General features: G+C 45.7%; 1 protein-coding gene across 9 annotated transcripts in view; it reads left to right on the top strand.

Moving 5' to 3' along the window:
- The window catches only part of C1H14orf39 (chromosome 1 C14orf39 homolog), an 88,507-nt gene that overhangs the window by 67,888 nt on the left and 4,861 nt on the right, over positions 1-15,758 (top strand). For 7 of the 9 annotated variants that reach the window (XM_053257918.1, XM_053257910.1, XM_053257953.1 and 4 more), the window contains 2 exons: positions 3,744-3,877; positions 5,386-5,518. In XM_053257918.1, the coding sequence (XP_053113893.1) occupies positions 3,744-3,877; positions 5,386-5,518 (267 nt within the window). Of the gene's footprint in view, positions 1-2,086; positions 3,183-3,743; positions 3,878-5,385; positions 5,519-15,758 lie in introns of those variants that run through there. The other 2 variants (XM_053257945.1, XM_053257937.1) reach the window with 1 other exon arrangement.

The raw sequence follows: 15,758 nt of genomic DNA, 5'->3' as shown, positions 1-15,758 counted from the left end.
CTGTATGATGCTGTACGAGGGGAAGGCCCTCTGGACTGGGGAGAGGAGGAAGAGAAGGCTTTTCACACTCTTAAAGAAATGCTTACAAAAGGTCCGGCACTGGGTCTACCAGATCTCAAGAGCCCATTCAAGTTATATGTAATTGAACAAGGAGGAATAGCAAAGGGAGTGTTGACCCAGAAAGTTGGTCCAGCAACTAGACCTTGTGCCTACCTGTCTAAAAGGCTCGATGCCGTAGCGAGAGGCTTTCCGCCTTGCCTCCGCACTGCAGCGGCAGCAGCACTACTCTTACAAGATTCTAAGAAGTTAACATTCGGCAGTGAAACTACCGTGGTGACAATGCATTCTGTAAAGACCTTACTCAGAGAGGCTAAATGGCTAACAGGGTCCAGGCTGATGAAGTATCAACTGATGTTGTTAGAAGACCCAGAAGTCAAACTAGAAACCAGCCTAAACTTAAACCCGGCAACATATTTGCCAGAGCCAAGTGAAGGAAGCGACCCAGGACATGACTGTTGGATCTTAATACGGGAAACCTGGGCAGCCAGACCAGACCTACAAGCAGTCAGGATTAGCAACCCAGATATGGAGCTCTGGACAGATGGGTCATCCTTTGTAGAGGAGGGAGTGAGGAAGGCAGGCTATGCTATTGTAAACAACCATGAAAGCCTGGAAGCTGAGGCTCTGCCGACCGGAACTTCAGCTCAACTGGCAGAGCTAATAGCCGCAACCCGAGCTTGTGAATTGGCCGAAGGAAAGACCTGTAACATATTCACAGATTCAAAGTACGTTTTCAACACTGCTCATGCACATGCTGCACTTTACCGTGAAAGGGGAATGGTGGACTCAAAGGGAGAGCCAATCAAATATAAGAAGCAGATCTTGCAGTTTTTGGAAGCAGTATTGTTACCTAAAAGATTGGCAATTATACATTGCAGAGGGCATCAGAAGATAAATACTGAAGAAGCCAGAGGGAACCAAAGGGCAGATAAAGCGGCAAAGGAAGCAGCCAGGAACAAGACTTTCATCATGACTGTTCTGTTCCCACCCCTCTCAGAGTTGGAGGAAGAATGGGAATATGAACCGGAAGACCAGAAAACAGCAGAGGCAATGGGAGGAAATAAGAGTGAAGGGGCCTGGGTGCTGCAAGGGGGAAAGCTGTTAATTCCAAAGAAACACATATTAGGGATGGTAAAAGCATTACATGAGGGGTCACACATGGGGGCAGAAGCTATGTATGAACTGTTGAGGAAGAAATATTATGCACCCAACCTGTCTCTGTACACCAGGCAGGTTGCGAGGAAATGCACAACATGTGCAAAGGTTAACCCGCGAGCGCAAGGCTCCCGAGAACAAGGGAATGTGGCAGTAGGAATAGGACCCATGGAAATAATTCAGGTAGATTTTACTGAAATGAGTAAATGTGGACAGTATAAATATTTGTTGGTGATAGTCTGTACTTTAACCGGGTGGGTGGAAGCAAAGCCGTGCAAGGCTGAGAGTGCACAAGCGGTGGTAAAGTACTTGTTGAATGACCACCTACCTTTGTATGGGTTGCCGATTCAAATCAATTCAGACAATGGGAGTGCTTTTGTGTCAAAGGTTGTACAAATGGTGTCAAGGTCCCTAGGAATAGAATGGAAAACTCACGCAGGATGGAGACCTCAGAGTTCGGGAAAAGTGGAGAGGGCAAATCGGACTCTGAAGGATCAAATGTCTAAGTTGATTGAACTCACCCAACTGAATTGGGTGACGCTGTTACCTTATGTGTTGTTTAAAATGAGAAACACGCCGATGGGGAAAGACAAACTTACCCCGTTTGAAGCAATGTATGGGAGGGCCTCGCCAGTACTAAAGGGGGAAAGGGACCTATATGAGACAAAAACAGCTGAGTGGGCAGCAATGCTCTCTCACATGCGCAAGCACTTGCTGGAAAGGGTTCCCATCCCAATCATAGATCCAATTCATGACTTTGAGGTCGGGGAATGGGTCTGGGTGAAAAGGTGGAAGAAGGAACCCCTTAGGCCCCGTTGGGAAGGCCCTCACCAGATACTGCTGGTAACACCAACTGCTTTAAAATGTGCAGGTGTCAAAACCTGGATTCACCATACCAGGGCGAAAAGAGCTGACCCCCCGGAGAACTGGGAGATTGAACCTAAGGGGGGCCTCAGGTTTAGACTTAATAGGGTCCAAAAGACACTGTGAAGTAAAGAAGAACCCCCTGCTACACCCTACCGGTAATGGGTGCACGTCATCGCACGGGGCAAGATACCCTTGCTACCTCTGACTAGGTAAACAGAGGCACGTCATCGCACGGGTCAACGAGCATCGCCATGAGAATTATCCTGTTTTGCTATCTCCCCCCCTTTAAATCGCACGATTGAAGATGAGCTTACTCACCTAAAATCCCTTATTGCAAACAACAAGTTGGGCACCTCGAACCCTTTTTCTGGGCTTTGGAACTGGTTACCAGGAACTGATTGGGTTAAGGGACTTTTGACGAGTCTGTTAGGTCCCCTAATAATTGTATTGCTGTGCATTTGTTGTGCTCCTTTCCTGTTGCAATGCACCACTAATCACCTTCAGCGCACGATGCATGGTATAGCCCAAACGCATGCCAAAGTGATGTATATGAAAATTGCCACTGAAGAATTAAGGAGGCTTGAGGAAGAACCTTGAATTTTATAATTAGAAGGTTCTTAAGGGGGGAGATGTGACATGTGTAGCATTAATAGAAAGCTGCTTTGTAATTGCTTTGTAGAAAAGTGTGTTTGCAAGTCAGTGCCTCTGTGGAATGGAAAAGTACAGACCAAACGAAAATGTTGGGTCAGCTATCTGCCCAGAGCAGAATAAGTGGGGGTTTGCAGCAGCGGGGAGAGATAGGCTCCCCTGAATAGTAACTGCATTGTTCTAGGAATGTGAAGGCTTCTCCTATTAATTAATTATCTCTCTGCTGTGAAATAGAAACTCAGAAACTTAGAGCGCAAAGTCCAGCCTCTGTGCAAGCATATGTACGAATGTAATGAACTGATTGGTTCTTTGGGGCTGAATGTTGATGCCTAGGGGTGGAGGAAAATCTTTATAAACTCTTGTTAGTCTGTAAGAGGTACGCTCCTTGGACTTTTGCCAAAAGGCACCAGGGGTCGTCCTCAGTGCTGAGAAATAAACCTTTGTCTCTTTCACTATCCGTGTCAATGGTCATTTGCTCAGGTAACACATTCAATTATGTGAATCTCCTGCCAATCAATTTTATCAAATGAGCTTAAATTCTAGTATTATGGCAGAGGAGGAAATATTTTTTTTACACCATGCATAATTTGATACTTCTCAGTCATGTCCGCCCCCCCCCCCCCGAAAAAAAGTTCATTTCTAAACTAAAAAGCTCCAGATGTTGCAGCCTTTCCTTGTATGGCTCAAGCCACTTGATCGTTTTAGTTGCCCTCTCTATCAACTTTTCCAGCTCAACAGTATCTTTTTTTTGGTGGTGCAGCACCCAGAACTGTATGCAGTATTCTAAATGTGCCTGCACCACAGATTTGTATAAGTGCATTATGACTTTAGCAGTTTCATTTTCCTTTCCCAATTATCCCTAGCATAGAATTTATCTTTTTCACAGCTGCTGCACACTAATATAAAATTTGTTTACTTTTATTTAAAAAAAAACCCCTCAGACATGTGCAGTTGTTTTTGCAATAGATGTAAATGACATGCAATATCTTAAATTTAACATTTCCGTTTAACAGGATGGGCAGACAGAATGTTATATTAAGCCAACTGGACATAATTCTGCTGTAGGAGAAGATCCTGAACACTTTCCTGAACCAAACGTATTTCTGAAGACACCTGATTTTAGTGGGGCAAACATTCTACCTGAATTGTAAGTTTTAGTTCAAATATTATTCTTGACCTTTGCTCTTCTTGAAAATTCTGAAAATGAAAGACTCTAACAAGCCCACATGTTATATATTTCTTAAATTAATTGCCACATCCCAGTAAAGCTTATGCAGACATGTTTCTCCCCATGATTGTGCTAATAATATCAGAAAGCAGTGGAGTAATTTTTCCTAGTTTTTCCGGCATTGCAAAATCCTGGTCCTTTGCAAAGTACACCAATGCTCTGTAAGGGCTTTATTGTGAAGCCAGATATAGAGGCCCTACAATGGGACATTCTCAGTGTGGGATAGAGCTGGAGATAGAAGGGAGGCAGTCTTGTAGCCAAGAGGCCATAAAGTGCAGCTGTTCCATGACTGGATAAGGGTTAGAATGCCACAGTTGTGGTGGATTATTCCACCCAAATTGCTGGCTGGCATACTATACAATGTTACATCAACCTAGTACATTATATATTTGTGGCTATGTGTTTGCAGTTTGCGAAAAAACAAAAATTGTGCAAAAGTAAGCCCATTATATACAATAGGATTACTCCTGTGCAATTCCTGTTGCACAGTTTAAGCATTTTTGCAAATTGCAAATACAACTGCAAACATGCAACATTACTAGGCTGACATAACATTAGGATTAGGCTGTTAGGAAAATAAATAAATAAGAAAATGTTAAGAAAATTGAGCGCTAAATGAAAACGAGATCTGGTCTTGTGGTAGCAAGTAGGAATGTAAAGAATGTTCTGAACTCAGAATGTTCTGACTTGAAACAGGCCATTTTGCATGTTCCAAGCCAAAATGGAACACTCTTCAAATGAAGGGTTTGTTCCGTTGGAACACCTGGACTGACTGGTTGTTCCAACGAACGTTCTAGGCATTTGCGTTCTGTTCCGAGCTTAGAACAGAATGCAAATCCCATTCCGTGCACACCCCTAGTAGCAAGCATAAATAGCCCCCTTCGCTAAGCAATTCTGCTGTAGGAGAAGTTTGCATTTGAATGGGAGTACATGTGAGCACTGCAAGATATTCCCCTCGTCCCTGATATCTCCATATAGGGCTGGGAGAGACTCCTGCCTGTAACCTTGGAGAGGCTGCTGCCAGTCTGGGTAGACAATAATGAGCTAGATCAGTGATTCTCAAACTTGGGTCCTCAGGTGTTATTGGACTTCAGCTCTCATAATCCCCAGCCTCAGTGGCCTTTGGTTGGGGATTATGGGAGTTGAAGTCCAATAACACCTGAGGACCCAAGTTTGAGAATCACTGAGCTAGATGGACCAATGATCTGACTCAGTAGAAAGCAGCTTCTTATGTTCCTCTTTCCAAATGGCCATGGCAGCTTCCTATGTTCCACTGATTCAATGATATTGTACTAGATTTGGTAAGACTGGAATATCTGAATATAAATCCATGGATTTCCATGCTAAGCTTAAAATGTTGCATTCTCTTCCCTTTGCTTTCTCTGTCTGTCTGTTTGTTTGTTTGTTTGTTTGTTTCATGACATCAGACTTCAGACAGAAAGTGAAGGATCAGTGTCCAAGTCACCTGCTTTTTCGTTTCTTATGGGCTTTGCTACAAAGTCACCAGGATTTAATTTCTTTGATTCTACTGAATTTGGAGCTGAAAGTTCACCAGTTCAGGTAACATTAAGCTGTCAACATGAATAGATTAGAGTACAAAATATTATTAAAATAGCTCTATATGTTGATGACACTCTCCTTTTTATAGAGGATCCTGCTAATTCTATCCCTGCTTTGGTTTCTTTAATTCCGAAGATTGGCCAGCTCTCTGGCTATTCCATTAATTGGTCCAAGGCCGAACTGATGTCTCTGAGGATCCATCCTCTTCTCTCCTTATTTCATAATTGTAATTTCAAAATTTGCCAAACAGAAATTAAGTACTAAGGCATTCATAAAAGCTCCTTTTGCAGCTTTCTCAAACCTTTCCACCAGTTTATTTGGCATAAAGACAATCCCAGATTTTCCCTTCATAAATTACAATTACCAATCCTAGAGGTTTTTTTAAAAAATGTTTTCCAGATATCCTACAATATCATAGAACATACTTGCTTAGTCAGGTCTTTAAATTAAAACACAATCTTCCCAACCCTCCAGCATAGTCCACTCTTGAGCTTTCTTTTGTAAAGCCTCTATCTTCTACCCTAGATCTTAAATTGAAGCTTATCCAGCAAAAATTGGTATTTCATACCTGTTGGTCACCTGAATGCTTATTCTGTAAACATATCACTGCTTCTCCCTTATGTTGGTGCTGTGGTGTTGCTGAGGGCTCACTAATTCATATGATGTGGAGTTGCAATGTAATAGCTCCCTTTTGGGAAGACGTGATTGACCAAGATGTGATTGATCTATTTTTGAATTCCAGTTTTTAATTTTGTGACAAAACAATCCTTCTTGGTTATTTACTACATGTCTGAAACCTCTCCTGCGATAGCAGATCATGACTTTCCTGTGAATTATTTGTTGATTGATTGATTAAGTGCTGTCAAGTCGGTGTCGACTCTTAGTGACCACATAGATACATTCTCTCCAGGATTATCTTTCTTCAACTTGGCCTTTAAGGTCTATCAGTGATGCATTCGTTGCTGTCGTAATCGAGTCCATCCACCTTGTTGCTGGTCATCCTCTTCTTCTCTTTCTTTCAACTTTCCCCAGCATTATGGACTTCTCAAGGGAGCTGGGTCTCTACATAATATGTCCAAAGTATGATAGTTTGAACCTGGTCATTTGTGCCTCGAGTGAAAATTCTGGATTGATTTGTTCTATGATCCTTTTTTCTTCTTCCTGGCAGTCCATGGTAACCTCAAAAGTCTTCTCTAGCACCAAAATTCAAAAGCATCAATACTTTTTCTGTCGTGCTTCTTCAAAATCCAGCTTTCACATCCATAGAGCGTCATGGGGAAAAACACTGTCCGAACGATGTTTTGTAGTTATAGACACATCATGGCATCTAAATATCTTTCCCAAGGCCTTCATTGCAACCCTACCAAGTGCTAGTCTGTGGTGTATTTCTTGACTGCTGGATCCTTTACTGTTGATGGTCGATCCTAAAAGACAGAAGCTATCCACCACTTAATGTCTTCATTGTCAGTTCTGAGGCTGATTGCTGTACCCGTTGTCATTAGTCTAGTCTTTTTTACATTTAGTTGTAGTCCCATTTTTTCCACTGTGCTCCTTGACTTTCATTACTAGAGCTTGCAGATAATCCACATTCTCAGCTATTAGAGTGGTGTCATTAGCGTAGTGGACGTTATTGATGCTCTATTTGTTACCAAGAATATTATTTTACAGTGTTGGAAAGATCATTTTAGGACCTTAGTTTATCAGTGGACAGAAGACCTCTCTAATCTGGCAAATTTTGAACTGACAACCTACCCATCATATGCCAAAAGAGAACTCCCATACTAGGATTTGGAAGGTCTATCTATCTGTCTATCTATCTGTCATATTTTTATACCGCTGATATGTACATCTTTAAATAACTCTATTTAGAGTTATTTGTGTAATTTCCTCTGTTTTTTCAAATCAATAACTGTGTTAACCCCTTTATTCTCCCATTTCCTCCCCCCCTTGTCCATTTGTTTCTGGGTTTCCCCCTTCATATCCCCACCTTTTTGTTGTCATTGCTTTGTTATAATATTTAAAAACTGGGGGGGGGGCTATTAATTAGGAAAAATACTGTCAACATGAAATCAATGGGTTGTAATAATTTCAGTTGTATTCTTAAAATGGATTTTAATTAGGCAGATCTTGATGTGAGGATTATTAGATGGTTTCTACTGTATTTTCTTGTCATTTCCTGTAGAAGCACAGGTAGGTTTTATTTTATTTGTGTCTTTTAATTCTATCCCAGAAGAAAATGAATTCTTCACAAACACTTTCCAATGAAGTATTTGCATGTGGATAGTCTGGTCAGTCCAGGCTGTGAAGTTCAAATAATTGTGCCAGGGATAAATTTGCCACCAAAATTTCATCTAAAATTAAATTCAAAACAAAATGTAATAGGATTCTCCATAGTTTTGATAAGTCCAGAAAATTTATTTGGGGAGGAGGAGATTAAACAGATTTCTTGAGGACCAACCTCCGTATTATGAAAGCTATCAGGCAGCTATTTAATCTGGAAGTGATCTGTTGTCATCATGAGAAATGGGTTACTGAGCCTGCTCAGGGATTTCTTGCATGGATTAATTGGCTCCTTTTTGGCACCCCTCCCTGCCATACACGTGCTCCGTCTTTTCCTTTTCTCAGCAGTCAGGCGCCATTTTGTCTTTTCGATCGCTGATGCGTTGAGTCCTCTAGTTTATTGCTCCTCAGTTTATAGAAAAGGAAGTGTTACTTCGGTCAGATTTTCAGAGTTTTAGATTTTGGACAGTGACTTGACTATTCTTCAGTTTTTGGATTTTGGACTTGATTATTACAGTTACTTCAGACAGATTTCAGTGTTTTGGACTTCGGACTGAGTTGACTATTCTTTGGATTTTGGACTTGACAGTTATGTTTCCATGGCTTTGCTGTTGGGAAAGTCATGGCTGAGAGGAAAAAAACTACATTTAAACGTTGTTCTCAGTGCAGGGCTAAACTACCCTCAACTGATGAACATGATCTCTATTTGCTCTGTTTGGATGAACATGTTCCAACTTCTTGTAGGATTTGTAGATCCTTTTCAAAGCAGACTTTAAAGATTCTCTCATTGCACCTCGCTGTATGGAGACGCTGTATGGAGAAGCGCTGCACCTGCTGGAATCAACATCGATCTCGGGATTGAAACCGACACTGACGGGCACCTTCTCGGTGTCTGCCCCAGGGTCTGTGCACACACAGTCTCAAATCCTGAAGGATGATCTTGAATAGATTGTCTTCAAAAAGCCCAAGTCTACCGACCCTGGGCATAAGAAGCGTAAATGACATCGTGTTATGTCTGACAGTGATTCACCGCCTCCGAAAAAACACAAGTCGAAGTCTACTCACTCATCGAGGTCGAGGACCCCTTCGCCATCAATGGTCCAATATCGACCACCTCTACCATTGTTGGACCCGTCGATGCCGTCACCTATTGTAACGCCCTCTGGACCATTCGTCCCACCGCCGGCATCGACACACATGGTGACATCGACTCTTCCATCAGTACCAACAGCAGGCTTTGCATCGACATCGATGTCGATGCCGATTTTTCTGGTGCCATTCACATTGATTGCCCCCTCGACTTCTTTGATGTCTACCTTCGATACCGAAGTTGGCACTTTTCATTGTGCTCTACCGACCTCTCAGAGGGCTACTGTTATGCCGCAATCGTACAAATCATTGCCGCTTTCTCTGGCGAGAATGCCTCTGAAATTGCTGTTATTACTGTTCGATACCAGTGATGATGCCCTTTTGGATCAGGGGACCATGAAATCCCTGTTGAGTGCATTGGATTCCTCCACGAGTACCCCTTCGGGTTCTATGTTTTGGGGTTCCTAACCTGGGGGTTTGGATACCTAAGTTGTCAGGGAAGAGGATGTGCCTCCGAAGACCCCTTCAATGTCTCCTTTCCAAATAGGAGCAAGGTCTTCATTTTTCCGGGTGCTGATGCTAGTTCCACCTGCTCATGCTTCACCATGGAAACCAACACCTATGTTTGTTCCCCCTCCACAAAATGTGCCTCAAAAAGACCCCATCCATGCATGAAGTTTTCGTCATAACATTTCACCAGCGGTGCAACTAGATTGTAGGGATGGGTCCGGACCGGTCCAGAGGCCATTGTAAAGGCCTCCGGACCGGTTCGGACCTGGCCGGTTCGGTCCGGGTGGAGGGGGTTCCTTTAAGGGCGGGGAGGGTTTACTTACCCCTCCCACCGCTTTGCCCCCTCCAGCGCTCGTATTTACTGTAGAAATTGGGGCAGCAGGATACCTCCCTGCAGCCCCTTGCCCCTCCGCAATGCAAAAGGCTCCGGCAAGCCTTTGCACACGCGCACATCGCGCGCGAGCTTCACGTCTCCCTGACGCCGGAGGCCCGGTCTACCCGGCTTCGGTCTCTGCCAGCGGGTAGACTGGGCCTCCGGCGGCCGGAGGCCCGGTCTACCTACCGGGATGAGGCTGGGTAGACCGGGCCTCTGACCGCCGGAGGCCCGGTCTACCCACCGGCAGGGACCGAGGCTGGGTAGACCGGGCCTCCAGCATCGGGGAGACATGAAGCTCGCGCGTGACGTGCGCGTGCGCAAAAGGCTTGCCGGAGCCTTTTGCATTGTGGAGGGGCAAGGGGCAGCAGGGAGGTATCCTGCCGCCCCAACTTCTACAGTAAATACGAGCGCTGGAGGGGGCAAAGTGGCGGGAGGGGTAAGTAAACCCTCCCTGCCCTTAAATGAACCTCCTCCACAGTGCTGGACCGCAGCTGTGCGGTTCCGTGCACACCCCTACTAGATTGGGCAGAGTTCCAATTGTGGAAGATTCAACTCATGCTTCAGGGCCTCCTTCCGCGTCAACCAGCTGTGGAACCAACTGTTCCACAATGAGTACCCCCGGTACAACCTTTGGTGCCTTTCCTCCTAAGCCATCTGGACCTCCAGTGGTTCTGAGCCAGTGTGTTCAAACTATGCCAGTGCCATTTGATGTGCCCATGGCCTGCCTCCACAGCGTTTCCACCTGCCTCCACCTCAGTTTCCTGTTGCACCCCTTAGACTGGTCCCAGATCCGCTTCTGCCCTCCTGCCCAGCAGAACCACTTACCTCGATGATGATGACTCATATGATTCTTCGGAGTCCTCCAAAATGGACACGGAAGGCGACAATGATATCCCACAGAATCCTTCCAATTCCCCTTTGAATGTTCCACCGAAGCCCTCCACTTCTCCAAATGAAGAACTGAAATCGTACACGAAGAGGATTCAGCAAATGGCGGAAATGCTGGGTCTAGAGGTCAAGCGCCCTGTTACCGACCTCGAAGACCCCGTTTATAAAATGATGGCAGCTTTACAGTCTACACAACTAATTGCTCTGCCGATGCTGCTGGTTATTACTAAAGCAGCTAAAACTGTGTGGGACGTGTTGCAAACATCCACTCCCACGTCAAAACCTTTAGAGACTCTTTATCTCATAAAGAGATAAATGAAGATAATGCCTATTTATTGAAGCATCCTGTCCCAAATTCCTTAGTTATAGATTGCATGTCTTCTAAGTCTGGCCAACGTCATACTACCCCTTCTGACAAAGATGGTAGGAGACTCGATGTCCTTGGGTGCCGCGTTTACTTTATGGCCATCCTTTCTATTTGCATAGCAAACTATGCATGGCCCACTGTAATTATTGTTATTGGGAGTCCTTCCGCAAAGACCTTACCACATTGAAGACAGAGGATTTGGTTAAGAGGTTTGATGAAATGCTTAATAAATCAGGTGACCTCACCAGACAACAATTAAGCACCTTCAAACACTTGGTGGAGACTGAGTCTAGAACAATGACTACTGCGTTCTTCCTCAGGTGCCATGCCTGGTTATGATCTACAACACTGAATAATGATATGAAAGATCAAATTGAACATCTTCCATTCAATGGAAAGGGCCTTTTTAGCGAATCCATAGATGAATGAAATAAAATGAAAATAAAAACCAAGGACCTCGTACTGGCAAGGACAGTACCAAACATTCTCTTTGATCTCGGAGACTGTCCACTGCTTGCACCATCATTGCCGGCTGAAGCCTTAAACACCAATGCACTGACCATCAATGGCATGCCTTCAATACCAACTTGTTTGCCACCCAACATCATCAGACTGGTCAGTCATGCCTCAGCATGGCACCAGATAACATCTGACCAGTGGTTACACCATCGAGTTCATAACTTTGCCAAGTTTCAAGGGCGTAAAGACTACCCCACCGACCCCGGCCCTGTGCCAAGAAGTGCATGCCCTGTTGGGAAAAGGTGCTATAGTACCGGTGCAGTGGACAGACTGACTGAAAGGATTCTACTCACACTATTTCCTCGTCCCCAAGAAGGACGGAGGACTCTGAGCTATTATGGATCTCCACAACCTGAATCAATATGTGGATACACGAAAGTTTCATATGACAACATTGCAGAGAATTCTTCTGTTCCTAGCCAAGGAGGAATGGCTTGCCACATTAGATCTCAAGGATGTATATTTTCCTATTGAAATTCAGGACAACCATTGCAAGTTCTTGAGATTTGCAATAGGAAATTTAGCATTCCAATACAGAGTTCTGCCCTTTGGCTTATCAACAGCACCGAGAGTCTTCACTAAGTGTATGTCAGTGATCATAGCTTATTTACGAACATGAGAGATCACTGTTTTTCCGTACCTAGACGATTAGCTTCTGGTACACAGTGACAAATCGAAATTGGACTCTCAGATCCAATTCACCCTATGACTACTGAAGGACTTGTGAGTTCAAGTCAATTGGGCCAAGTTCAAACTTCAGCCAGCCAGATCGATAGACTTCATAGGGGCTGTGTTGGATACTCAAATAAAATGGGCCTATTTACCTCTCAACAGGTACCAGCAAATCTGTGCCCTTATACGCCGCTTCAAAGATCACTCCTAGCAACGAGCCGATCAGATCCAGAGACTGCTGGGTTTAATGGCTTCATGCAAAGCCACGGTTCTCCATACTCGATTGCGTATGCGCCCTCTTCAGCTATGGTACCTACGATCGTTCCGCCTGAACATTGACAGTCAAGGGATGCTGCTAGACATCCCTCCACAAGTTCTAAAGTCCCTGACGTGGAAAATGAGAGGGAACCTTCTGAGCGGGGTTGCTTTTGACTCCCTGACTCCAACGCTGTGTGTCATGACGAACACCAACCTGTTGGGTTGGGGAGCCCATTGCGGGACCCATCAAATGCTGGGTCTGTGGACAATACAACAACGTATGCACATAAATTTCTTGGAATTGATGGCAGCTTACCTGTTGCTCAAGTCTTTTGCTCCCTTAATTCAAGACACAATTGTGCAGTTACTAATGGACAATACTACGGTGATCGCCTATGTAAACCAATAAGGCGGCATAGTGTTGCACTCCCTGTGTACTCTGAGCACCCAGTTGTGGAAATGGTGCATATCCAGGAATGTTTTCCTAGTTGCTATCCACATCAAGGGACTGGAAAATGTCTTGGCGGACAACCTCAGCAGGACTTTCAGAAACCAGCAACATCACAAGTGGGAACTGAAACAACCGTGCCTAGACCGCTTGATAAAAAGATGGGGCGTTCCTCAGGTGGACGTGTTTTCTTCGGCCACAAACAAGACATTTCTGCGATTTTGTTCCAGAGTGGGCGTTGGGACAAGGATCCTTTTCAGCACCACTGGGGAATAGGGGTGTGTCCGAACCGGTCTGGAGGCCATTCTAAAGGCCTCCGAACTGTCCGGACCGGTTCGGACCTGGCCGGTCCGGGTCCGGGTGGGGGGTCTACCTTTAAGGGTGGGGAGGGCTTACTTACTCCTCCCGCCTCTTTGCCCCCTCCAGCGCCCGTATTTTACTGTGTAATTGGGGCGCTGGAAACCAGCCGCCCCCGCCGCCCCCCCCCCGCGAGCGGATTAGGGCCAAAAGTAAACTACTGCCACCGTCGCCCGCTCTCCCTCCCTCCCAGCCGCCCGCCCGAGTCCTCGCCACATGTTTTTCCAAAAAAGAGAGGAGCTCGCGAACAGAGCTCCTCTCTCGGCAAAGTCTCAGCTCCAACTGGGGCCTTGGGCGCGCGCGCGCCGCAAAGGACAACTGGGAGTTCCGCCGGAGGCCCGGTCTACCCGCCGGCAGGGGAAGAGGCCTGGTAGACTGGGCCTACGGCGGAACTCCCAGTTGTCCTTTGCGGCGTGCGCGCGCCCAAGGCCCCAGTTGGAGCCGAGACTTTGCCGAGAGAGGAGCTCTGTTCGCGAGCTCCTCTCTTTTTTGGAAAAACATGTGGTGAGGACTCGGGCGGGCGGCTGGGAGGGAGGGAGAGCGGGCGACGGCGGCAGTAGTTTACTTTTGGCCCTAATCCGCTCGCGGGGGGGGGGCGGCAGGGGCGGCTGGTTTCCAGCGCCCCAATTACACAGTAAAATACGGGCGCTGGAGGGGGCAAAGAGGCGGGAGGGGTAAGTAAGCCCTCCCCGCCCTAAAAGAAAGCCCCCCTTCAGTGCCGGTCCGGACTGCTCCGGACCAGGCACATCCCTACTGGGGAAAAGCCTTCTCTGTATGTTTTCCCCTCAACCCCTGATCAACAGAGTAGTGGGCAAACTGATACAGGACAATGCACGGGCTATTCTGGTGGCACCATGGTGGCCTCACCAACCATGATTTCCATCACTACTAAGACTGATGGGGAACAACTATTGCCATCTCTTGCTGAAGCCCAATCTACTGTCAAGAGATGGCAGAAAAATATTACATCCATCCCTTTGGACGTTACAGCTCACGGCGTGGAAGGTTGGCTATTAAAAAATATCGTTTTGAACTCCGCCAGAAGGAGTTACGCGAGTAAATGGAAGTGCTTCGCTATTTATGCACGGGAACATGGCCTCTACTAGTCAGGTCCTGTTGTATTTAACCAGCCTGAAAGAAGTGGGCCTAGCTAATGTGTCTCTACGGGTCCACCTGGCCACTATTAGGTTAAAGCATAACGGCTGGCAAGATCATTCTGCCTTCTTGTGCCCAATGTGCAAGAAGTTCTTGCGGGGCATTAATAACCTTTACCCCACTATAAGACACCCAGCTGAACAATGGAGTCTATCTCTAGTCTTGGTCTCCTTGATGGAAACCCCCTTTGAGCCGCTTTGTGAAGCAAGCCTATGTTACTTGATGCTCAAGAACGTCTTCCTGATCACTATCACTGCTGCCCAGTGTGTAAGCGAGCTAACTGCCTTAAGGGCGGATGCGCCGTATACACAATTTGATTTTAATAAAGTTGTTATGCGTACTGACCCAGCCTTCTTACCAAAGGTGGTAACTGACTCCCACTTGCATCAGAACATCGTTCTTCCATCCTTTTTTCAAGAGCCAGAATCATGATTAGAGAAAGCACTGCATTCTCTAGATGTGAGAAGATGCCTTCTGTATTACCTAAAAGGAACAGAACTTATTAGATGAACTAAAATGCTCTTCGTCTTATTCAAAGGCAAGAATAAGGGCCTCTCTGTGTCTAGACAGAGGCTGTCTCGCTTGTTAGTGGAGCTCATTTTCTTAACGTACAAGTTACAGAATCAACAACCTCCCAAGCTGATAAAGGCACACTCCATGAGAGCGTATGCTACTACCCCTGCACATTTATATGGTCTCCGCTTTAAGGACATATGTACGGCTGCCACATGGTCTACACACTTACCTTTCATTAAGTACTATGCCGTAGACTTACATATGGCGGCGGAGGCCAACTTTGGAGTACTGAAGAGAATCCTTCAATAGTAGGTGAAATGGCTGCATCCTCCACCATGGAGGTAAAGCTGGCTAGTCACCCATTTCTCATGATGACAACGGATCATTTCCAGATAGACAGGTTGCTTACCTGTAACTTATGACCTGGAGTTGATCCATTGTCAGTCATGAGACCCACCCGTACCTCCCTGCTGCAGCATTTTAAGAACAAGACTGACTTACCTACTTGGTCACTGAATCCCACGACGTGTGGATTGTCTATCATCAGACGGATCGTCAAGAAACTGAGACAAAATAGCGCCCAACTGCTGAGAAAATGAAGGCACAGAGCACGTGCACAGCAGGGAGGGGTGCCAAAGAGGAGCTAATTAATCCATCCAAGAGATCCCTGCGCAGGCGCAGTAACCCATTTCTCACGACTGATAACGGCTCACCTCCAGATCATAAGTTACGGGTAAGCAACCTGTCTAAACGGCATCCTTGTGTTACAGTCTTCCCTTTCTTTTTAACATGCACTGTCTTTTAC

The sequence above is a fragment of the Hemicordylus capensis genome, chromosome 1 (genome assembly GCF_027244095.1).
Source record: "Hemicordylus capensis ecotype Gifberg chromosome 1, rHemCap1.1.pri, whole genome shotgun sequence".
Lineage (NCBI taxonomy): Eukaryota > Metazoa > Chordata > Lepidosauria > Squamata > Cordylidae > Hemicordylus > Hemicordylus capensis.
The sequence above is the reverse complement of the archived record's forward strand: the minus strand, read 5'-3'. Positions and strand labels throughout refer to the sequence as shown.